This window comes from Vidua macroura, chromosome 1 (genome assembly GCF_024509145.1).
Source record: "Vidua macroura isolate BioBank_ID:100142 chromosome 1, ASM2450914v1, whole genome shotgun sequence".
NCBI lineage: Eukaryota > Metazoa > Chordata > Aves > Passeriformes > Viduidae > Vidua > Vidua macroura.
The window spans coordinates 131,047,490-131,071,589 of record NC_071571.1 but is presented as its reverse complement, the minus strand read 5'-3'; the positions used below and the strand labels follow the sequence as shown (position 1 = coordinate 131,071,589).

Genomic DNA, 24,100 nt, shown 5'->3' with positions numbered 1-24,100 from the left:
TTCATAGGAAGACTTTGCTTTTGCAGCTCAACTTTCATTGGCTAGTTTTGGTTTTCCCATGATGGACCTACCATGGATATTTGTAAAAATAAATAACAGAAGCAAACTTAAAAGTACATTAACAACCTATCTTTATAATCATACAGGAGCTTCGTGCTTGAGTGGTAGGCATAGACAACTGCTCACACATTGATCTCTAACAAAAAGCAAATCATCACAGGTTTCCTATTCCCCTCCCACCTCCCTCCTTGATTTTTGAATAAATGTAGCCTGTGGTGAAGTCAGCAAGCACCAGCCAAGCCCAGGTTCCTCCTCCACTACTTTGTGAATGTATCTCCCCTCACCAAGGTATCTGTTGACCTCCACCACCCTTGTTCCTTCCCTGTTCCTCCCTCTTCTCCGCCCCTCATTTTTTTGCCAAAGCGCCAAACAAATGACCACTGCCCATCATGTGATCCACACAGAGGAGCTGCAGCTAAAAAGACTTGATTAAGGTAATGATCTAATGCCATTCTTCACCTCAGTCATGGACTACACTGCATTTGTTTATCCCATTGCCAATTCCAGCCAAGATTTCTACCATACACTGTGCCAGAGACAACTGGAAAAAGTGAAGAAGACGGATGTCTGTTTCAGGGTGGACTTAGGCAGTACCCATCGAATGAGTACCTGGTTATGTCTTGCATGTAACTTGCACGTAATGAGTACCTGCTTATGTCTTGCACATAATATTTAAAACTTGGATTACCTACAAATAAAAAGACTATGGAGCTGGATCTCCTCCCAGGTGTATTCCCCAGATAAATGGTAGAAAGAAAAGAGATTAATTAATCCCAACCCATTGAGAAAGACATGAACAGCTGCATAGCTGAACTCTAGTCTTAAGCAACCAAGATTCACTCCACCAGGCAACTGTGTAGTTCTGATAATGCAAGAAGAAAGGACTAAATGCCAAGAGCCACACTGCCTGAATTATTGGTGGTGAAATAGAAACCAGCCCCTCCCCACACATGCAGTTTGAGTCAGAAATCCCAGGAATGGGGCCCAATAGCCTCAGCACCAAGTGGACATAAATCTAGAGCTAGCTAACATGAAGCATGGGCAACAATAGTGTGTTAGCAGCCTCCTTCCACCCCACAGCTAAAGCTCCTTTCCTTGTGCTGCAGAACACACTTTTGCTTGAGGTCAAGAGCTCCAGAGTAACTCTTGAAGCCCTTTCAGGAATGAGCTAGAGATCATTATGGTGTTTGAAAAGCTGTAGTATGGTGATTCTACCATCAGTGTCTTATGCAGAAGACTACTGGATAGAGCACTTGAGCAGTTCCCTTCTCTACCTGAAAGGTTCAAGCTACCTGCCCTAATCACAAAGCACAACTCCAGCTCTCAGGTGAAAATCACATAAACATGGCTGTATATCCTGCTGGGAAACTCACCTGGAAAAGTGGAACTCATGTTCTCTGCTCTAAGGCCGACAGAGATGTTTTCCTATCCATTAATTCTTCAATGCAAAAAAAAAAAAAAAAAATCACTCTAAACACTCTGGAAACACACTGGAGAAGTACCTAAGAACACATCAAAGGCAATTTCATTAATGTAACAACTAAAAAGCATTAAATGGTAGCCACTGAGTCTTAAGGTTTTTTCTGCACCATAAGAGAAACTGAGAACACCTCTTCAAAAAGGAGAAAAATACTTTTCCCAAAATGGATGGTAAAAATAGTTCCGGGCACTTTTTTGGAGCAAGGGAGGGAACTGAGCATAAATTTTTCACACCTTCAGTAAGAGCACTAATCTCGAGGTTTTGGGAATGGGGAATCACAAAAGAAGAGACAAACACAACCTGTGAAAGAAACAATGCTCTGATACATTCCTTTAGGGTTTTAGGGATCTTGTCCTGAGAGCTGGGACTGTCCTGTTCCTCTAAGAACATGAAGTAGATCTTTCACATTTGGAGACATAAATCTAACTGAAGTGTGAGCCTCAGCTGCAGACATCCTGATTTTTTTATGTTATTAAGACATGCTGACACTTAGCTGACTGAAGATGAGCTGTGTAATGGTCACAGTAAGATAATTCACCGTCAGTGCACACAGGCAGCCATTGTGTAAAGACTGGATGGGTGACTTTACTCAACAACAGGAAAATACAAACTACTTCATCCTAACTACCAGCAAGTATTTGGGAGACCTGTCTAGTTGCCATGTTTCATACAATTGTCCTTGGGATTGCTACTACAGAGACATGTATTACATTTGCAATTCCCCTTAATCAGAAGAGAGAGATGAGATTAGTTCCAAAAGGGTTATTACTATTTATTTCTCTACTTGCTGCTTTTCTGGATTATGATTTAGATGAAATTTCAGTAAATTTGTATTCTTTTTTGTCCTGCAGGCTTTTCCAGACTACTTGTAAAGCCACAAACATCAAGAAGGAAAAAGGAAGACCATAAAAATACTCTAGAGAAAATATAACTATCATCAATAAACAACTGAACAAGAGAAAAATACTAATTCATTTGGAACCTGAACATTTATTTAAAGAGTTTCAAAAGAACAGCTTTCTCTCTCCCAGATACAAGCAATTTCCAAACTCTAAAACAGGTTTGGAATTGTCATTCACTTTTGGTATCATTAGACACTGAGAGCAAGAAGTAGGGGGGTAAAAGCAGAATTGACACAGATCAGGAGCACTTAGAACTTGCTATCTAGAGAAACATCTGCTTTACTTCCATCACAGATTAATGAAACACCTCACTAATGGTGTGCATTTGTGGAGAGCATGAAGGTCTGTAGGCAGCACGCACATTACATAGTGCACACTACTCCTGTGCGTTGCTTTTGAGCATCACCACCAGAGGCTTTTTCAGACTCTGCAGCCATGGAATTAGCTGTGGTATTGCCAGCCAGCTGTGTATCCTCCATGGACTTTGCAACAAGCTATAAAAGTAAAAAGAAAAACATACTTTGCCAGCTCTTCACAAAACAGAGCCAGCACTTTAAAACCAAGTGGGTCCTTTTCTGCCTGGCAAATCTTGAGGTTAGCCTTACAGGTCACCACTCGGGATTACGTCAGGGACCAACTGGTTGGGTTCAGGCAGCCTTGGGTTGGTCTGGCAGGCTGCATGAAGTGAACAAAAGCCAGACCAAGACAAGAAGTTGAGGGAATGGGATAGGAGGAAATTAAGAAGACTGTTCCAAAGGCTTTTGAATTATGATGCCCGTGTTGCTGCAATACTATTGGAAAACTAAATTAATTGCTCCTTTCCTTAGCCCCCTCCTGCTGTGGCTGTATTTATTTTAGCTAAGGGCCTGAGCCACTAAAGATGCATCCAATTTCCATGCTGTCCAAATGCTTGTAATCACAGATTTACAATAAATTGAGCTATCATGAAAAACAAGGCTGTTCATTAGGTGGTTCTTGGCCTTCAAAATTTTCAAGACAAGAGAAGTAACAGAAGTGGGAGGTAACAAATCTGCCATAGAGAGGGCTAATTTCCAAAAATTTCTGATCACCTATTTTCTTAAAAGCAGCGGACTTTAAAGAACTTCTATTCAGGAACTCAAAAGCTGAGGTACCTTGACTCTACAGTCAGTCTACAGTCACTACTGGAAAAAGAAAAGCTAACTGTCTTTTTAAGATTTTCGTTTACAGTTACATTACTGGAAAGCCAAAGGTTTTCTAGGCACTGTAAAACCACATAATAAAAGCAGAGCCCATTTTCCATAGAAACCAGAGGTTCTGTAACTTCACAATCAATCTGTTACATAAATTGCAAGGATGCAAGCTAGATGGAAACACTTTTTATTTAGTACATCGCAGTAAAAATCATCTCAATTTTGTTCATCGGATCTTCACTTAGCACAGGTTGTCAGAATCTCATTGGTAGCACTCCAAGAAAACACTACTGTTATTTTTAAGATCTATCACCCTTTTTTGAGTAATTCCATAGCCATTAAACAGCCCATGAGTGCAATCACAGCTATATATACTAGCAAGTTCCCTGTACAGCACAAAGAACTATCTTAAATTGAAATGGTAAAGCATGAGAAGTTCCTTTTGTTTGTCCTTTTCCCCTTAAACACCCAATGTGTCTTTTTAAAGAGTGAGGGTTGTTTTATGTTTCTTCTTACTCTTCTGAGTTTTGTTTCTTCTTAGTTTACTCATGTAATTCATTGCAGGCTTCAGGACAGTAACCTCTGTAGAAGTTGCTAGTGGCCCACAGAGCTAGCATAAAATAAAAAGTTACAAGTCTACATAACCTTAATTTTATGGTTATAAGCTATATTTACTGCAATAACATAAGTTTGAAAAGACTGTGAAGTGTTCAGTGTGGGAATGCAGGGAATTTCTCTCAAGTTAGTTTTATGGAGAAATGTGTTGTTAAACTGTAGGGAAGGTTACAGTCCTTTCAACTGCTCCAGAACTGAATGCCTATTAGGCATTTTTAGGGTATGTATAAAATACCCCAATCACTCCCTCAATATCACTCATTGAAATTGAGATTCAGAACCTTTTCTCTGTTCCAAGTCCCATTGGTTTTAACACTGTAAACTAACCTGAGTGAGAATGTTATCAAGGATCAAGGTGGTAGAATTTGCTTTTTAACTCTTGCCCACCTGGACTTCTTTGACTTGGAAGTGTTTCTCACCGTAGCATATAGACATGGTGCAGCTCAGTGAGCGTACAGCAAAGCTGAGACTTTATCAACATGAGAGGTGGAAGTGCTCTTAGTACTTCTATTCTGATTTTATCTAATGAGTCTGGGCAGGCTACAATCACCTGGGTGACTCCATTTCTTCACCTGCAAAACTACAATGACTACTTTCAAACACACTGAATCCTCTTGTGACCTGCCAAAGAACAATTGCAAAACGAAAGAATGTACTGTTGCGCCACACACTTCTCAGCCTTTCCTGCCCTCGGTCCCTCACTCTTCTCTGCCAAGGTATGTGCCCACTCACTTTGCTGGGTGACCACACAATGAGCTGGACTGAACACTGCCTGTAGACTAAGAATTAGCAGAATGCCTGTGTTAGAGTCAACTTGCTCATTTACATTAAATCCATGCACACTGCCTCCAGAAGGTGGATTGGCACAAGTGTTATGTGACAGAACCAGCCAGAATGTGGAGACTGGGTCAGAAGACCTGTCTGCATGATAGGTACTGCCCTGTCTGCCCCTGAATGTGTTCCTGATGTGTCATGGGCTCAGGGACGATAGCAGGGAAGAGAGAAGCCTGCATTGAAGGCTGTGCACTGCTCAGGGTGCAGCTTCTTGGTTTGATACACAGCACACCCCAGTCTTTTGAAAAATCTCCTTTCTTACCTCTATTATTTTAAATTATGCCTGCTATCCACATCTACTGCAAGTGTTGAACTTTCTTCTCCTTGTTGCTCACATCATTATCACTTTAATTCTGCATTTAGTTTTTATAGGAAACAGTTTATTATTTTTTACAGAATGTCAAGAGGATCTGAACCTGAAACAGGTCTTTGCAATTCAGCCTACAGTGTTATCTAAAAAATAAAAATAAATTGTGTGACAGAGAAACTAAGGAACAAATGCTTTCTGGCATTTGCTTTCTCCCATTTGGTTTCTCTTTCAGGTATTAGGGTTTTTTGCAGTGCAAGAAAAAATTCCTTCTATCTTCCAGCTACAGTTTGCTAGCAGCACCTTTTGGTTTTAAACAACTGATGATCTACTCTTCCAGTGGAGGCCATGAAAATAAATTTTAGACCGGCCAAATAGACTCTTGAAGTTCAGTTTACCTTCTGCCAGATTTCTGAAAAACAGTAATGTCATTCTGCAATGCCCTCTGCTGGGAGATGCAGCCTGGAGCTGGAAGGAGAGCTACCAGTTCCCATCCTCCAACAAGGAACAGATATTTGCAATGAGATGGACTGTATTTTCACCTTCTGTATGAAATCCTGACCCTGCGGCAATCAGTGAAGTCCTAGCTTTTAATTTTCACTTTGCCCTTAAACATTCTTCCTTTTGAAAACTGCACTGGAAAAAATCAAGTCCAAATGAAAACCTCATTACTTACTTACAGACATGAAGATCTCTTTTTAGCATTTGAGCTCTAGAGGGAGGTTTTATGAAGAAGCTTTCATCTGAAAGTCTTTGTTCTTCTTGCCATTCTTTTAAGTATTTTAACTGTAAAAGCCTGTACAAAATCACACATGCAAATGGCATTCATGTTACACAAATGTGATTTTGCCTAACAAATATTTTCACTGACCAGGGTTCTTGAACTGAGAAAAAGAAGCTATGCGGTGACACAAAGTGCACTGCTATGCAGTGAAGTAAAGGAGTGTATCTGGAACCTGATGTGTGACAGTGCCAGCCCTGCCAGCTGCCACATCTGTCTCCCTCTGAGATGCAGTATTCTAGGGCTTCAGGAAGAAAAATCTGAATCCGCCCCACTGAGGAGCAGGATATTAGTGTGGAGTTCACACAAACAGCACCTTCATCCCCACATGCACACTCACACCATGCCCCTGAGGCCTATGGGATAGTTTCTCCTAGTTCGCAATTCTTCTGGAGAATCATCCCTGAAAAATATTTTCCAGCCTTGGCAAGGGTGATGGAACACTATCTTTGCTTTGGTTTCAGCTCCTTCAGCTAGGCTGGTTTTACATGGTGTTTGTCTCTCACCACAGCTGTGCAATGGGCAGCAAGCAGGAAGATTTTTCCACAGTAGTCCCCAGTCCTCTGTGCTTGATGCTTTCTCCTTCCTACTCACATTCTCATAGCCTAGGTCCCTCCTGGCAGGCTAATTATCTTAATTTACTACTACTTATTATTTCTATCTGTTAAATGGAAACATTTTTTACCTTGTGATATTTTCTCTGCACTGACCTGCTTTATCACCATGTGCCTCCCTCTGCTCCACTTTACTGGGACTGACACTCTTGGTGCCAGAGAATGCAGGTGCAGTAAAGCTGCACAGTGCCTGGCAACACCATTTTTATTCGAAGTTACACATAATTATCATTGATTTGGAAGTGTGACCTCCTTGTTACACAGCCTTACAAGCTGACAGGTTTTTTTTCCAGAAACAACTTTCCAGTGTTTGTTATGCCCTCACGGAGATCAAAATATCACGGTTATAAGAAGCTTCGAGGGTTATGCCATGTTCATTAAATTGCCCCCAGATAAGTATTTTTGTGTTTTGTATACTGTCCTGAAAAATCTTCTGCTTTTCTTGGTAAGCACCATGTCACAGTCATTTGAAAATGAGCATGTATGTTTACAAACATCCAAAAGTAAGTTGACCCCTCACAGCAAAGGCTAAGATTGTTATTCTGGACATTTACCTGTTCTTCTCAGGAACAGATTCCTTTACAAGAGAACTGTGTAGCCCAGGCAAAAGGTGGTGGCTGCCCACATACTCTAACCTTGAAATTATTAATTGAGAGGAAGGTTGGAAGTAACTGGAAGTTTTTCCAGTCCTCATGCCCCTCATGGGTAAGGCAGCTGTGCCAGCAAACTGAACTGAAAATCCACCCTCTGAGCTGGCACCTTCAATGGAAAGATTGACAGTGAAGTCCAAGAGTGGGATAGCCTCCCAGCCTAAACTGTCCTTTGATCCAAGGCTGTCTCTCAACATCACAAACCAGTGTTATATGAGGAATCTTGCACACACCATTAGTTTTGCTGCCAAAAGGTCTTTCAAGAAGTTGTCTCCCAATCTGGTATCTTTAGTAGAAAAATTTAATTCGCAGGAATGTTTGCTAGTGGTTAAATATATGGCCAAAAATCTAGATTTAGCTCTGAATTTTCTCATGTTGATGCACTGTACTACTAGTAAGAAATAAGCAGTTTCACTCAAAATTATGTTATACTGGATTGTGATAAGGAACAGGATTAGAGCAATATCCTGTAACTGGGAGCAACGAGCTGTACAGTTCTACATATGCTGGAGGCAGCAGAACACCTTGGGGAGAGGCAGTCACTGCATTACCTCCATCCCAACTTCTGGGGCAAGAGATTGGAAGGCAGAAAAGCCTGCAACATGCTGTCAGCATATCAAGAAGAAGAGTGCCTCCCTGCAATCATTTCCCTCTTGTCTGGCAATGGGCAGCGCTCAGAAACGCCTTTGGTGTTGTTACCTGGCTCTGCTGACCTCTTATCATTACCTGAGCACCTGAGAGTTCATTGTTCAGAGAAGAGGGCTGAGAAGAGGTCTGGGCAATCTCAATTTAGGGTCACTTTGGTTCCCAGAGAAAAGAGAAGATGGAAATTAACATCCTGCCCTAATTTTTTTTTTGTCTTCATCACTGTTGTGGCAAAATCCAGTTTTATTACCATCACTGAGGAAGCTTTCAGTAGCTTGAGGATTAGAGAACATTATGGCTTCCACCCAGGACAGCCTTCCAGCTTTCTGTCCTCTCTTCCTAAGAATATATTGAGATAGTATAAAAAAATTTTTAAAAAAAATAAAATAAAATAAAATAAAATAAAATAAAATAAAATAAAATAAATGACAGAGAAAGAAGCCATCATCATCAAAGTGGTCATTCTGTACTTTTCCAGCCCTCAGCAATCAGTAACCTTTCTATTTGCACCCAAGCAGTCAGTAGGAGACATGATTTCAGCAAGCCACTTCACTGATTTCCTAAGAGGACAAAATTCAGGGCAAGACCTCAACTCCTTTCTTCTGGCCACAGCTTAGCTGAAGGCCCAGTATGTCAGATTCACCTCCATGTGATTCCAGGGACTAGTCTGGAATCAATTTGACCAGTAAGTCTCTTTGATTGCATCAGGCCTTTCAGAAGTTTTGAATGACAAGGATCTAAACAGCAGGCAGCAATCTGCACAAAGGCAATCTTTTCAGTTCAACAATTTTTAAAGGTCTGTGCCTTTTTTCTTTTTCTTTTTCTTTTTCTTTTTTTTTCATTTTCTTTTTGGTTTCAAATGTTTTCCAACTGAGCAAATGCTGCGAGTTCATGGGAGAAGGCCTCGAGGCACCCCTGACTTTGGCACTGTCATCCCATAGACACTCCATACATTTTTGGCACCTTGCAACAGACACAGTATTGATGGAAAGGGAAAGAAGCTGTTTTGCAGTCAAAAGAGAATGTACTCAGATTTCTAAGGCCATTTGAAAGAATGCCAGAATGATACTGGATTTCGGCATTCTTAAGCTCCTTTAAGATGATGCAGCAAGTGGTCTTTTCCACATGTGATGATGTATTTCAGGACAAGAGTTTCTTCAAGATTTTCCAAGCCTGTGGGCTCCTGATCCTTTTTCAAATTACAGAGATGATAGCATACTGGGGAGAATTGTGATTAGTTTAAACTCTCCACAGCTGCAAGAGATGAATGTAGAAATTCCACCCAAAAATCCATTTCTTCTGGATTGAATTTACCTACAAGACACAGAGTCCTGGCCAAGGGACCACTTAAAAGAGCTGGAGCAACATCAATGCTATTTCGTTTCTTCCATCACATCAACCAAGCAAAGGCTTACAACTCTTCTACCCAACACAGCTCTCCCAGCAGCACTGCCATGGAACAGGCAAGAGTATTAACAGCGACTTGAGATATGTGGGGAGGAAAATGGAACAATGAAATAAAAGCTTAAGTACGAGGGAATTCGGACAGGGCTTGAAACTCATTAATTGAAATACACAGAGAATTGTAAGATACCTTGTTGCCGAGAGGCTTTACTTGGAGCTCTTAAGGACAGCGGACCCCACCTCATCACAGGCTGAGAAATTTTGAGCCATCTTGGCAAGGGGAGGGTACAAGCACTGTGCTTTCCGGCTCAGCTGACCTAAGGAGATGGCAGTGCTCTGTTTAGCTTAACAGGACCTCTCTCTCTAAATTGCTGCATTATATTGCTTAAAAAAAAGTAATAATATACAGCATTCACTGACACTCTGGGCGCTGTGCGCACCTCGGGACATGTCACCTGCCGTGTGTCCCTGACGAGAGAGAAGGTGGAGCTGGCCTTGGAAGACTGGTGACTGACACCTCCCACGGTTGTCTGGATGTATTATCAGGGCGATAGGCGAGAGCTACCTTTATGGGGCTTTCCTCAAACATGCCTGCCCCGACTTCCCGGACGCTATTGGGGATGCCAGCTGGGGAGTGTTACTGGTTTTAAGGGGACTGAGGCCGCTCTCTCCACAACTGTTCCTAATCTACGCCAAAAACAAAACAAAAAAATAAAAAAACAAAACCAGACTTCTCCCGCGGGATTTAGCAAAGCCTAACCGTTTGATTTTGCTCTAAACAGACCAATATCCAGCCCAGTGAACTGTATGACAGACACATTAAGTTTAACCTCTGTTTTAGACCTTTCACTGAGCTCCGTGAGAATGACGGACCCAAGTACCAAACCACACTCCTCGGGTAAGCAGTCATGGGAAGGCGGGGAGAGTTAAAATAGCATGCGTAGTCGTGGCCGAGTGGTTAAGGCGATGGACTAGAAATCCATTGGGGTCTCCCCGCGCAGGTTCGAATCCTGCCGACTACGGCCGCGGTTCTGTGGCTTTGGATTTTCCTTTTTTCTTCCCCACCCCGTTGCTGACTGCCGAATCTCGGGAGCGGGGCCGCAGCGGCGGCCCGAGGCGCGCAGGAGCCCCAGAGCCGCCCCCGCCGCGGCCGGGCGGGCGGGCAGACCCCGCCCCTGCCGGCGCCGCGGGGCCGCCGTGGCAACCGCGGGGCGGCAAGATGGCGGACGATCTAGATCGGCTGCTGGACGAGGTGGAGAGGCGGCTGTGGCACCGGCACGGCGGCGGCGAGGAGGAGCCCGCGGCGGCCAAGGGCAGGTTAGCGGTCCCGCCGCGGTCCCGCCGCCCTCACAAAACCTTCCCCGCCGAGCGAGGGGCCGCCTGGGTGGCGCGCAGCCCGTCCCCGCCTGCCCCGTGCGGCCAGACCTCTCAGGAACCCGCAATACGCGGGTTCTGGAGCCGGAACCGGGCCGGCAGTCGGCGAGTGTCACCTGCAGCCCTTGTTTTTGAAAGACCCAAATCGTGTGCCAGCGAGTTTAGTTATTTCAGACAGTCTTTGTCTCCTGCGTGTACCGCAGCCTTGGATTAAATATGGCGTTAAAAGTTGCGTTGATTTGCCTCTGAGTTGGGGTTGAGGATTACTTGGCTCTCTTACTGACCTTATGGTATTACCTCTCTGCATATAACTGACCTCAAATATCTATAAATCTCGCGATTTAGAGCAGGAAGAACTTCAGCAATAACATTATCAAAGTTTTTATTCTCTTGTTACTTCAGTCATTTCACTGAAATTACAGAATATTCTGCATTGGAGGGGATGCACAAGGACCTTTGAAGTCCAGCTGTTGGCCCTGCCCAGGACACCCCAAGAGTCACAGCATGTGTCTGAGAGCATTGTCCAAACCCTCCTTGGGCTCTGTCAGGCTGGTGCTGTGACTTCCCTGGGGAGCTGTTCCAGTGCCCAACCACCCACTGGGTGAAGAACCTTTTCCAGATATCCAGCCTAAACCTCCCCTGACACAGCTTCATGCTTTTACGTCCAGTTGTTTTTTTTCTGTTCATAATTTTTCTGTTCATACTTTATTAACCATATCCACTACAGTAAGCACTTAATTTACATGCTACACTTTGAGGTATCTGCCTCAAATTCCACAATTTTCAAAAGGGTGATTTTGCAAGTTTGGTCCTGGCAGGGTCATTGCTTACAGTACTGCCAAGCATTTGGAGTCTGACATCCCAGCCTGCCCTCAGGCTTCCATCCCAGATGTGAGGTTTCCATCCAGGCCCTGACAGGCATCTTTGCTTGCCCTTGGGTTTCCATCCTGACCATCAGGTTTACATCCCAGCCTGCACAGGCATCTCAGACTCCCTTTGGAAGGTCTGTGGACCAGAGAGTCTTGGTCAGCTGTCTCCACAGGTAAGCTGCTGAGCGCCTACCCTACACACATTTCAGAGTCTCAGGAAAGGATCTTGAAGAATCCAATGATTAATGCAAGACCAGCAAGACCACCACATTTGACCACATTACTGGACTTCCACATTGTTTGCATCATGGTTAGATGAGCACTTAATTTTAGTCGATCTAATTATGGTCTTGGGGAAAAAATTACACAGTTTTCTTCTTTCTCAGGAGTAGATTTGTTCTTGATTGGTTAATGCAGTGGTACTACAGGCCTCTTTCTTTGACAAAGAGCTAGCAAACAGCAGACTTGAGTGTTAGCTGAGCAAAAGCAAAGTGCAGGTGATCTTTCTAAATGCATCCAGTTCTGCAGGAATTCTCTTCAGGACCCCTGCAGTTGTGTAGCTTGAGTAGAGACCTTCCTCTGACCTTATCATATTCCTGCTGCTGAAGCTAAATGTGAAAAATCAGGGATGTCAAGTTAATTGCCCAGTAAGTGTAGCAAGAGTTATACTGTCATAGTTTTATTCAGTTGGGAGTCATTGGAAATAAAAGAAGCAAGCAAAAATAAGACCTATGATGGGACAACTCAACAGTGACTGAAAGGCGTTACTGTGCAGTTTACGTCTGCTCAGTCATTATTTGAATGGCTTACCTGAGATACTACAAAAATATTAGGGGGAAAAGGCTGTAACTGTTTACATTTTTAAACTCACAGTTCTTAGAATTGCTGTCGTCTTGCTACAAAAATGAAGGCTGATTTATTTATTTTTCAGATCAGCTAAAGTGTTACTGAGTGCTGGCAGCAGTGAAGAAGATCTAGACAACATTATTGATGAAATCTGTAATGACAGCAGCTTTACCAAAACACCTTCGGTAAGTAGGGGTTTGGAGAAATTCAGAACAAGTCAGGTTCAACAATGGAAGTAAAAGCACCATAAGCTAAAACTTTTAAAGCAAAACATGAATGAAAACAAACTGTAGAATAAACTTGGAAAATAAAGCAGAAAGGAAAAATGCATAATCCTGTAGTGAGGAACGGGAGACATGTAAAGAGATGTTCTTACCTAGGCAATAACAGGCAATTAAAGGAAATGCTAGTTCAAAACAGAGCATAGTGTCAAATGCTCAGAATCACAGAATGGTCACAGTTGGAAGAGGGACCTCTGGAGATCATCTGGTCCAACCACCTGCTTAAGCAGGACTGCCTAGAGCCAGTTGCCCAGGACTGTGTCCAAATGGCTTTCAGTTATCCCTGAGGATGTAGACTGCAGCCTCTCTAAGTGGCCTGGTCCAGTGTTTGACCGCCCTCACAAGTCGTAAAGATTTTTTGTACATTTGAGTGGAAATTCTTGTACTTCAGTTTGCACCCATTGCCTCTCCTGTCAGTGATCCCACTGAGAGGAGTCTGGCTACGTCTTCTTTATTTTTCCCTGACATACTTTCATATGGTTCTCCTGACCATTGTTTTCTCCAGGCTAAACAATTTCAACTTTCTTAGCTGATACCTGGATGTCAGATGGTCTAAATCCTTAATGATCTTCATGGTCCTTTCCTGGGCCCACTCCATTATGTCCATGCCTCTTTTGTACTGGACATAGTGCTCCAGACATGTCTGTGAAGTCATAGCTGGAGTAATGTGACATGTTCTGGTCTCTCAAATACAAGAGAGAGATGGAGCTTCTGGAGAATGTCCCACAAAGGTCCATGGAGATGGTTAAGAGACTGAAATGCCTGTCATATGAGGAGCAGATGAGAGAGCTGGGACTGTTCAGTCTGGAGAAGAGAAGGCTCCAGGGGGATCTAATCAATGTGTGGAAATAGCTGTGGGTGTAGTAAAGGAGGGGACAGACTCTCCTCCATAGTGCCCAGTGGCAGGACAAGAGGCAATGGGCATACACTGAAACACACAAAATACCATCTGTACACAAGAAAACACTTTTCTTACTATGAAGGTGGTTAAACACAGGGACAATCTTCAGAGAGAGGTTGTGGAGTCTCGGTCTGTGGAGGTTTTCAAAGTGCAGCTGGACACAGTCCTGGCAAGCTGCTGAAACTGACCCTGTCTAGAGCAGGGAAAGGTCCCTTCCAGTTGAAATGGCTCTGCTATTCTGTCTCATCAGTGCTGAGTAGAGAGGAAGGATCACCTCCCTGGACATGCCTGGCAACATCCCTCCTAATGTATCCCAAGATACTGTTGGCCCTCTGTGCTGCAAGGGCGCGTTGCTGGCTCGTGGTCAACTTGCAGCCCTCTCTGCAAAGCTGCTTTCTGGCTGGTCAGCCCACATGGTGTTCTGTGCATAAGGATTATTCCTCCCCTGGGGTGGGAGTTTGCATTTCACCTTAGCTGAACTTGAAGAGATTCTTCTCACTCCATTTCTGGAAGTCATTTGAGGTCCCTCTTAATAGCAGCTCAGTCATCTGATACACCAACCACTGCTCCCCATTTTGTATCTGCAAATGTCTTCTCACTTCACAGCAGGAGATGGAGATGAAGCTGCAAATTTACATTCTCAAGACAGTTACAGTGATAGAAGGCATTGAAAATAGATACTCATTTGGGCATCAGCAGTAGAAAATGGTGTTACTTATACTTCATAACCTCCTGCAGACTCCCTTATTTTCACAAGTGATATTGTTTTTGGTTTGTTTGTCTTTGATTTTTTACAGAGTGGCTAAATCTGAACCAACAAAAAACACTTCTATACATCTGAAGGAGAGAGAATTATGCCAGTAAATTTGTATAATTTTATCATTTTATATCCCTAGAACTTCCCATTTAGGATCTAGAGTTCTCATATAAATAAACTAAAATAAACTCTTCTATGTGCAGCAAATAAGATACCTTTCAAAGACTATTTTTTTGAATAATCTAAACTTTTGATGGGTTTTAATGAAACAAAAGCTAAAAAGCATCAAGGAAGAAGGTTCCAAATTATAACCAGTTTTAAAAGCAAAATTAGTAAAAGGAGGTCTTGATTGTAAAGTCTAAGTAATCATGTGGTGTGGAATTCCTTCAGCCAGAGCTGGAAATTCAGTGTGGGAAGAGATGCCTTGTTTCTTGCTTACCTGTTACTTCAGAGCCTCACAAACTTAAACAAGAAAATGCACAAAGTCTTAGTCCCCTTCTTCTGTGACTGAGATTTTCTGGCTTCTGCTTATTAAGTAAAACAGAATATTGTACTTTGCTGTAATGCTGCATTTTATTCTTTGGTTGTTTTTAAACAGAAATTGAAGTCTAATTCTGCAAGTCTCACACCTGAAAGAAATAGTGTTGTTGTACAGGCACATGGGAAAAGGTAGGTGAAAAATGTTCCGGCTTGTTGGACATTGCTTGATTATAACTTCTCATCAGGCTAATAATACTGCTGCTGTTTAATCTGTGTTGACATTTCTTAAGAAAGACACCAAGAAAAGATATAGTCTTTTTAAAGAAAAAAAACAAAAATAAACAGGTAATTTCAAAGAATTGTTAATGTGTTTTCATGTGGTCAAAATAATTTATTATAAATTTATTAATTATTTAAGCTATTGAACATCTTCCTTTGCCTTATGGACAGATACATTTATCAAATGCTGCAACATGTAGATCCTTGTATATTTGGAATAGAGAGTGTTTTTTGTAGAGTTTTTCTTTGAACACTTTGATAATGGAAATTTTAAAATTCTGTAGTTTACAATCATTTGGATGCTTTGCCTATATTTAATTTTTTTAATAAATACCATGCTGTTAAACTAGGAGAAATGTTATGCTGCTTTCTCCAACCTGTTTTGCTATAATTTAATATTTTTTAATGAATCCATATAGATGCTGTCCAGTGTACTTGGGTGGAAGCCTTTCACCATCTGGGATAGGAACAAATATTTCAAAAAGGTAGGAAACCTGAAAAAATATGTGCTACTTGCTTTAGTATTATTTTTATTCACAGCTGTGTTTCTGTGGTGGTACAAAATTCTGTATTTGAACTGGGCAGGACAGCTTTACAGTCATCTAAGGAAGTGGCTGCCTGTAACTGCACTTGAAATCAACTGATCCCTTCCAGTCAGTCCTCTGTGGTTGACCACCTGACCTTTTGTTTGTTGGAGTGGTGAAAGATGTTTGCAAATGAGACATGAAACCAAAAATCAATAACAAGTAGTTAAGGAAATTGCTGCTGCATTATTTTTCCCTGCCTCTCTTGATCTTTCTATGTGGTGCCAAGTATGTGACTTAAATCACTGGGTTGGTTGAAATCTCCCAGAACTTGAACTGAAAATGGTCAGAGTACTTTGCAATTGCAGCTGAATTTAGCAGAAGAGGTACTTTGATGATTTATCCACAACATCCTTTAGAACATTACTGCATTTCCATGTGGCATTTTTTGTAGTAAGTAATTATGCACTCAACACATATTTGGGTGCTGCCCAGGTGTTGTATCAGTGAGGACGACTAAGGAGAACATATCAAGTGAATATCAGTTTATTTTATGTATTCAGTGAAGATAGGAACCTATAAAAGTAATACATGAACATATAATTAAATCACATACTATAATTCTGAACATGCCAGAGATGTAAAAGCATTAAGATTAAGTGACATTGCTTCTAGTGTTTCTGAGTGAGTGCTGTACTTTGACCCATTTATGATGGATGTAAATTGTATCAGTCAGCTTCTCTGATTGTTCTTCTTTGTCCAGAACGTGTGATCATCTACGTTGTACTGCTTGTGACTTCCGTGTGTCACTTTTCAATGACTACGTCTGGGATCAGTCCTGTGATTATCTTTTTTTCAGGTCTGTCTGGGGTGGGTATTAGTGGTGTGCTACCATGCTTTGGAGCTCAATAAGAACAGGAAAGATGAAAAGCCCTTAGCACTGCTGTGTCACCTAAAAAGCATGCATGCTACCTGTTTGGGACCAATTGGGACAGTCTGTGGGGAGGGGGAAGCAATGTCTCCCAAAATCTGTTTTCATCTCTTTCTATCTCTTCTCCCATGACTCCCCCTCTGCTTTTAAAAATAATTCAAGTTTCGTGGATGAAAAGGCGAGCTTATTGCTGAAATAAGCGGTAATCCATGTGATGGGTTGGATTCTGCCAACCAGTGCAGGGTATCTACAATGTCAGCAACATGAATACAGACTGTTCAGCATGTGCTTTGCACCTCACCTTCACTCATACAGACTGTGATGGTCTCAAGGCAGGTGTTCTTTTTTCCACTATCAGGTGTGCTGTCATGTTCAGTGAAAATCAAATAGCTTTATTTCATAACAGATTTCTTTCTTGAAGCAAGGTTTGGTTAAATGCAGAGGTGGGATTTTTGTTTTCTGCTTATATTGTGATGTCTTTAATTCTTTGAATAGTTTCTGAAGATTTAAAAGTAAGGAGTTCTTATTTCCAGTTTCTCTAAAGTTAATGCCAAGTGAAAGTTAGTGTAGTAGGCACATTCCTAATAGACATCAAATTTGGATTCCTCTTATTTTAGTACAGTTTGTGCCTGTTAACTGATGGTAGAGGTGGATATGTTCAGAGTGAGTATCTGCCTGGACAGGGATGTGACAGTCAGAGAAGAACATTAATGGAGATAGATATTGGCTCCTTTTCCATGATTTTTCCTGTGTTATATCTTTGATTATTCCTATATTTTTCTTCCAGTCTCAAAATCCGTATTTTTTATTGAATATCATTATTTTTCCCATTATTTAAAGCAGTTTTAAAAATACCATGCTGCACTAGTCTCCTAAGATTAGTTTGGTAGTGAAAAAGGTTTAAACAAATTTGGGATTCTTTTATTTACCCAAAGACAAAATTATTTTGCTTCTCAGATCTTGAAATTAATAAATGAAACAAAAGAAAAAAAAAACATATGAGCGGCATTAGTATCAGATACCTGTAACATTGATTAAAATCTCTAATCTTTAGCAAGATATTTAGCTGTTAATTTTGACAAACCCGAATTTTAGAAAGCAAACTTTAAGGTTAAACATCTTCCTTCCATCTCATCTCTTTTGCTAAAAATTCTTCCCTTGATACTTGTTTTGAGTTTTCTTTATTTAAATGGGCTTGTTAATGTTTTTGAGCAGTTCAGTGTCTAGTGGCCAGGAGGAGGTCATGAGAGCAGAGATAGCTAAGATGCTACATTTTCATTTGGTTTTCATGAAACAACTTGTTCTTGTCATAGCATGCTGATTTTTCATTTCTTATGGTTAATGGCTGCACAGGAATTATTTCTGTTTTGATGTACAGTCTACCCTCTTATGGCCATTTCATTTCAGTCACTTCAACAATCACCATGAGTAGCAGTTCCTGATGAAAAATTTAACTGTATAATTTTACCCATTATGCATAGCAATTTTTACAGTAAGTTTGATAAGATAAATACATTTTTGGGTAATTTTTTAACACAAGAATTAGCTCTGCTTGGTTTTCTTCACAATTCTTTCTCTGGAGGCTGACTGGAAATCTCTAAACCAAACAGATAACACTGTTTACAAAAACATCAGTCTGTAGTTTATCTGAGAACACAGAAACTGCACACTGAGACTGCTTTCAGGAAAGGAGTGTTCAAAACAGAATTCAAATATATCCCTAAATTAATCCATGACAGTGGTACTCAGAAATGTCAAGATGTCTTCTGATTTGAAATGGCCTCATGAATATTTTTTCTTTAAAAATAAACCAAAACAACACAGCATGATCCTAAGATGAATTCACTTCCTTGGCAGGAATAACATGCCTGAGCTCAGTAAACTAAGAGCAAAGATGATAAAGAAGAAAGGAGCACGTGCATATGCTTGTCAGTGCAGCTGGAGATCCATTGAAGAATTAACTGACCTCCAAACAGAGCAGCAGCTTCGGTGGGTTTGTGGTAAACATGGAGAATGAAGTCTTCTTGTGTGGGATACCTACTTGTGTGGAAATGGCTCTTAAAATCCATTTGTCTCCTATGCAGTTTTCTGAGAACAGATGGAAAATTGAATACTTAGATCCAGAAATAGATTGTAACACCCATATTTCAACCTGAAAACATTTTTTTTTTTAATTTAACTGTCATGCAAGCAGTGTGGGTAGTTGAATTATTAGGAAAAATAACCAACTTGGAGGCTTTCTGGAAGCTAAATGAGGTTAAAGTTTATACTCAGTAGTGTTAAAGAAAAGAAGAGGAAATACCAGACTTGGGCAGGGGCAAAGCACCTTGAGACTCTTCCTCACATCTAGCAGAGAGCCTTATTTCCCATGTCTGCAGAATCTTGGACTTAAAATGGTGGGTTGGGAAACAACCATGATGCACAAGCATATGAATTTCTGCACAGAAGTAAATCCTGCTCTTCTGCTTTGCTTATAGTTGTTAATGAGCAAGTGGTTGTTTATCTCTTTAAAAATTACTATGGGATCATCTTCATAGAGAGTATAGATGAGATCTATACTCTCATCTTAAAGGTTTCAGCACACCCCAAAACTTTACTTGCTTTTACCCACCAGTAGCCAAAACTGCAGGTGCTGAACGTTTTCTTTCAGTTCCTACTGCTTTCTTCAGAGCACTTTCTGCTGACTAAGGACTTCTACCGCAATGAATTTCTTTAACTTCTCTTCAGCCGTCACTGCACAAGAGATTAAAAGATTATTGTGCAATTATTAAATGTGCAATTTTAAAATATGCAATTTTAAAGAGATTCTGAAGGGTATGTTACTCTTTTATCAGTATTTTCAAGGGAAAAAGTCTCAAGCTTTTAAGAGTGAGAAAATATATATCCCCACTGATGTTCAAATTCAGATTTTTTTCAGTTTCACTTACCTTTCACTTCAGCTTCTCTTTAAAAAATTTGTATTCAGAAAGTGCAACTATCCTGTTTCAACACAGTCCCTTCCCTCAGTAACATTGTTACTTGGTGAGTTGCTTACAGTCAGTCACTACAGTTCATGAGCTTTTCCTTTTCATTATGTGTAAATAACACAGAAGATCGATTTGGGTTTTATGAAGGGGGAGAGGGAGGAAAGAATAACCAGTCCTGTCATTTACTACATTGAAAAGTGTCTCAATATGGGAAGTCTGTCAGTGTTTTTGCTGTGCAGTATGTGTATCTGTACAGATAAATTCAGATAATCTGACCAAAGAATTACTTACTTTGGTCATTTCCCTTTCAGAGCCATTTCCCTTTCCCTGAAGTTTTGTTCATGGTTCTAATCTTTACATTTGTTCTGTGTCTGAGCTTTCCCAAAACAATTGCGTGGTCTTACGGAGGTGATTCCTGTGTCTGTCACCCTCTGAAAGAGCAGATCTCAGTAGTGATCAGAGGCATCATGCACTCTGCACCCTGCTTACCTTGTCCTTCCATGAGTGCTTGATTTAGAACCTGCAGAGGCCCAGCAGTGTGCCTGGGAAGTCTGGCAGTGCTTCTTCAGTGCACCAGACTGCTCCTTCCAGTGCCCATGCAGCCTTGCTAGAGTCAGAGGTGAGTTGGCTTTGGAGAGATACTGCTTGGCACGATGGTATAGACATATTCAGGGTCATGTATTGTTTTCAGTGAATTTAGTATTTCAGGCTGAAGTTTCAACTGCTAGAGTCCAAAACTGCAGTTTCAGGACCAGAGACCAGTTGACTATTGCTCAGTCAGCTCCTAAAAGAGCTCTGCTTGCCTTTCTGTCCTTTGTGAAGATGTAGCCATGGCCTGGGCTGTACACAGTGAGTGTTCCTGGGTGTTCTTCAGGTGGGCCCAAGCCACTTTCATACCTAGAAAACATCAGTGCTAAGAATAAGAGAAGAACCCAGAGGTAGGTAACAAGCTTCTCTGGGGAAGAAGAAACCTGCTTGCCATTCTTCTCAAAGAATGCATTTCAAAAGGTGCTGCGTTGCCTTGGCTTTTCTGTTCCAAGGCTATTTGAAACTCATGACCAACTAGTTCCACAGGGTGTCTTTTGGCTAGAATTGTACTGGAAATTGTGCCACAGTGTAGAAACAAGCTGGGCTTGCAACCTGTGAGCCAGAAATGGGGAAAATCCTAATTCCCATCTCAGTTCATGAGACAAAGTCTTATGTGACTAGGAAAGGGAACATGTCTCCTGTACTCTGAACATTCTCCTGAAATAATCAGGTTTATTCAAGTGTAATTAACTTGTTTCTGGCCTTGGTCAGAGTGGTGGGATATGACAGCTTTTTGTCCAAGGGAAGTTGTAAACAGGTATAAACAGTTGTAAACAGAAGAGTACTTCTGGTATAGGTTTTCAGAATTTATCATATTTCTAGATTTGAGAATAGTTGCTATGTCATTAGGTACAATTATTTTGTTGGAAGGAGGAGCAGTATTAAGATTTGATTTCCTTTCCTTTGCTTTCTTCAGTTACATGTTACAAAACATTCCAAAGTCCTTGGATGAAAAGAATGCAAAGAAAGGTAAAACTAGAGCTTATGTGTTCATTTGATGAAGTTATTGTCAGATTGTACAAGGTTCTCAAGATGTAGCCCAGACCCTAAGTGATATTTCTGTGTTGGTTATCTGAGATAGCAGGGATTATGTAGAGAATTCTGTTTAAGAATATGTAAAGAATTCTGTTTAAGAATGCAATTCAGCTGTTGTGACTGGAAGTACTGGAGAACGGTGTTGCTAAGTATAGACATGACCACTGTTTTCCTCCAAGTTTTTGCTTTGGAATAATAATACCATTTCCATTTGTGAAATGAGCAAGGTGAAAATTTAAGACTTTTATTTTGCTTACTGATATGCTTGGAACTTTTCTAGCCCGTCGCATTAGTCTGCAGCAGATCCCTCAAAAAAACAAAAGCAATGAAGGATGACAAAATCAGATTCCATCAAATTTTAATATGCTGCTCTGACTTATCTTTCACTTGTTTTACCTGCAAATTATGGAGGGTGAATATAACTCAGAAGAGTCATTATTAAGAATCAACCTGCCATTAAAGTTAACTTACAGAAGCATAATAACATTACATATTGCAAGCTCTGCATTGTATTATATCAAATAAAGATTTTTTTGTCCAAACACCTATTTTAGTTTTGTACTGAAGATATTCTGTGAATGCTGACACTTGCTGAAAGATTGCCACTTCTCTTGTTTCCTGACATGTGAGTCTTTGGGTCATGTAACCAGCACATGTGGTAGTCACACAATGCAAGAAATGCTGTGTTGGGAGCTGCGTACACAAATTTTTCTTCCTGCCAGGCTCTTTTTTCAAAAGACCTGACATTGTCTGTGGTGTGACACCTGATAACTGCAGGCAGGTGGAGTAAAGGAGCACCAGGTGCTGCTCATTTGTGAGGGCCACATCTGATGCCTAAGGTTTGGCATGTGTGGTTTGAGAAAGTTTTTCAAATGTCAGCACTTAATAAAATGAAAAGTTGGAACTAATCTGAATCGTGTGTTGTGTGAATTCTAGTGCACTGTTCCTATCCAAGAGAAGCCTTATAAAAACGATGTTTTCTGTCAGTAGGGTTATGACATGTCCTTAGTTCAAAAGCATTGTCCAGTTCATAAGAAGCAATAAGTACTGTTGTGTGTGTTTTCTCACATCACTGGGGATGCAGCAAATAGAGGAGAAATAAAGAAGCTTTAACATTCTTTACCAGCTAACATGAGATGAGCACATGAATATAGAGAGTTCATAAAGGTGAATTGATTTGCCACATTTCTGGGATGTTTACCAAGGATGAAAGGTGGAGGCAGGTGCTGTGCAGGGTGGCATATAGCTAAATAACTTGCAGAGTGGGGTGCTGGTAACCTGGTGTATCAGTCATGCATTTGCTGTGGTCCACGTGCCCTGGGTCTTGCTGTAGGAAACCCCTTCTTAGTACCAAGGAGGAGTTGCTCTGCATATGGAAGTTGGAACTTGTTTCTCCACCATCCAGAAATGCCGTGTGGCTTACATTAGAGTAACAAACATAAATACTTCCTGTACCTCATTTTGAATTCGGATTCCAGGCATGGGTGCTATTCAGGCAATAATTATTTCCTCAACTTAATTGGCAGTGTGGACACAGTGAGGATACTCAGAAACCAGCCACTTCCTCAGGAGTACTGCTAACTTATTTAGGACTTGCAGGGTGACAGTGATGTTCATGTGTGCTTCATTCACTTTGCTAACTTCTTTTTCTGTTGAGTTAGATGTGCTTTAGAAGTGCGTGATCAGGGTTGATATGTGATTATTCAGTCCAGTCTGCAGAGGGCAGAGCAGCACCGCTGAGGGTTACAGTTCAGGCTTCTACTTCACTTGTTCATACCCCTATTTTTTCTGTAAGAGTGATTTACATTCAACAAACCAAGGCTTGTATTTGTCTCCTACTAGTGTCATTATAAGTAGGGTAGCCAGATCTGTAGGAATTCTAACTGATTCTTGTATCAATTCTTCCAAATGGTCTTCAAGTGGTCCTTGACCAATACTGAAGTAGATTAAATTTTTAACTGTCATGTAAAGAAACACAAAAAACTCTCTGTGTGTCCATACGTAGGTATATTCGTGTATGTTTATCCTCTGATAACACCAGTAGAAAACCTGAATTGCCTCACGATTTTTTCACCCTGCCCAAATTAATTTTCCCTGAAAATGTTAAATAATTTTGGCAAGTAGAGGTTGCATCTGTTGGGATCTTCTAATATTCAATACAAAATTTATATAGCACATCACCCAAGGTGACAGCTCTTTAAAAGGAAATAGTAAAAGTTCAAAATTTAGGAAAAAAAAAAAAAAAAAAAAAAAAAGTTGTTCCTGTCTATGTAGGAAAACAATGTAGACCAGAAATGCTGCAGAGCAGTCTGAGATACAGCATGAGAATCATCCAAAGAACTACATCCTGCAGTCCATCATCCATGAGCCACAGCTGAGGTAGTGAAGTTTCACTCTCTGAATTCTCTTCTGGTTCATTGGGAGTCCAGGAAGTAAGTGTACAAAGCAGATTTAAAGTGCATGGAAGTAAACATTATTTCCAGTAACCAGTGAAGTTGTGTCTGTTTCTGGAAAAGTGACAAGGTGCTTTTAACTAGAAGCACAAACATACCTAAACCATGAAATTAAAGTTTACTTATTTTACTCTTGAAATAGAGAGTATGATCTAAATTTAGCCTAGTTACACCATAGATGTCATAGAGTGACCTCTGTGACACTTCATTCTTTACTTATTTGATTTCTTCTAATAGGAGAAACAATTGAATCAAAAGCTTAATGGAGCAGAAAGGAAAAAGCAAGGCTGAGTAGCACACTGTGAGAGGTTTCATATATGTTTTGATAAAACATTTTTTCAGATAAGAAATA

The 24,100-nt window shown here is 40.9% G+C and overlaps 1 protein-coding gene and 1 non-coding gene across 7 annotated transcripts; both read left to right on the top strand.

Annotated features, from left to right (window-relative positions):
• Positions 1–10,404: 10,404 nt before the first annotated feature.
• On the top strand, positions 10,405–10,486 carry TRNAS-AGA (transfer RNA serine (anticodon AGA)). Its single transcript has one exon. It is a non-coding gene; the product is annotated as a tRNA-Ser (tRNA).
• Positions 10,487–10,619: 133 nt separating this feature from the next.
• On the top strand, positions 10,620–22,203 carry CFAP418 (cilia and flagella associated protein 418). Of its 6 annotated transcripts, none has more exons than XR_008439851.1 (8): positions 10,621–10,781; positions 12,639–12,738; positions 15,091–15,161; positions 15,671–15,736; positions 16,539–16,634; positions 18,564–18,695; positions 20,190–21,229; positions 21,850–22,203. XR_008439851.1 is itself a non-coding variant. In XM_053993770.1 (8 exons), the coding sequence occupies exons 1-8, from the start codon at positions 10,684–10,686 to the stop codon at positions 21,858–21,860; spliced, it is 627 nt and encodes a 208-aa protein (XP_053849745.1). In that variant the 5' UTR covers positions 10,623–10,683; the 3' UTR covers positions 21,861–22,203. The 6 variants fall into 6 exon arrangements, 4 of the variants coding, with proteins under 4 accessions (XP_053849753.1, XP_053849726.1, XP_053849745.1 ...); XR_008439850.1 differs by lacking the exon at positions 21,850–22,203 and adding an exon at positions 21,576–21,621; XM_053993770.1 differs by having other exon boundaries at positions 10,623–10,781; positions 21,177–21,229.
• The last annotated feature ends 1,897 nt before the right edge of the window (positions 22,204–24,100 follow it).

Coding starts and splice junctions, on each gene's coding strand:
- CFAP418 (XM_053993742.1), top strand. CDS start 10,684: ATGGCGGACGATCTAGATCGGCTGCTGGACGAGGTGGAGAGGCGGCTG. Junction 15,162..15,670: donor GTACAGGCACATGGGAAAAG/GTAGGTGAAAAA, acceptor GAATCCATATAG/ATGCTGTCCAGTGTACTTGG. Junction 21,230..21,575: donor TGAAAAGAATGCAAAGAAAG/GTAAAACTAGAG, acceptor GAACTTTTCTAG/CCCGTCGCATTAGTCTGCAG.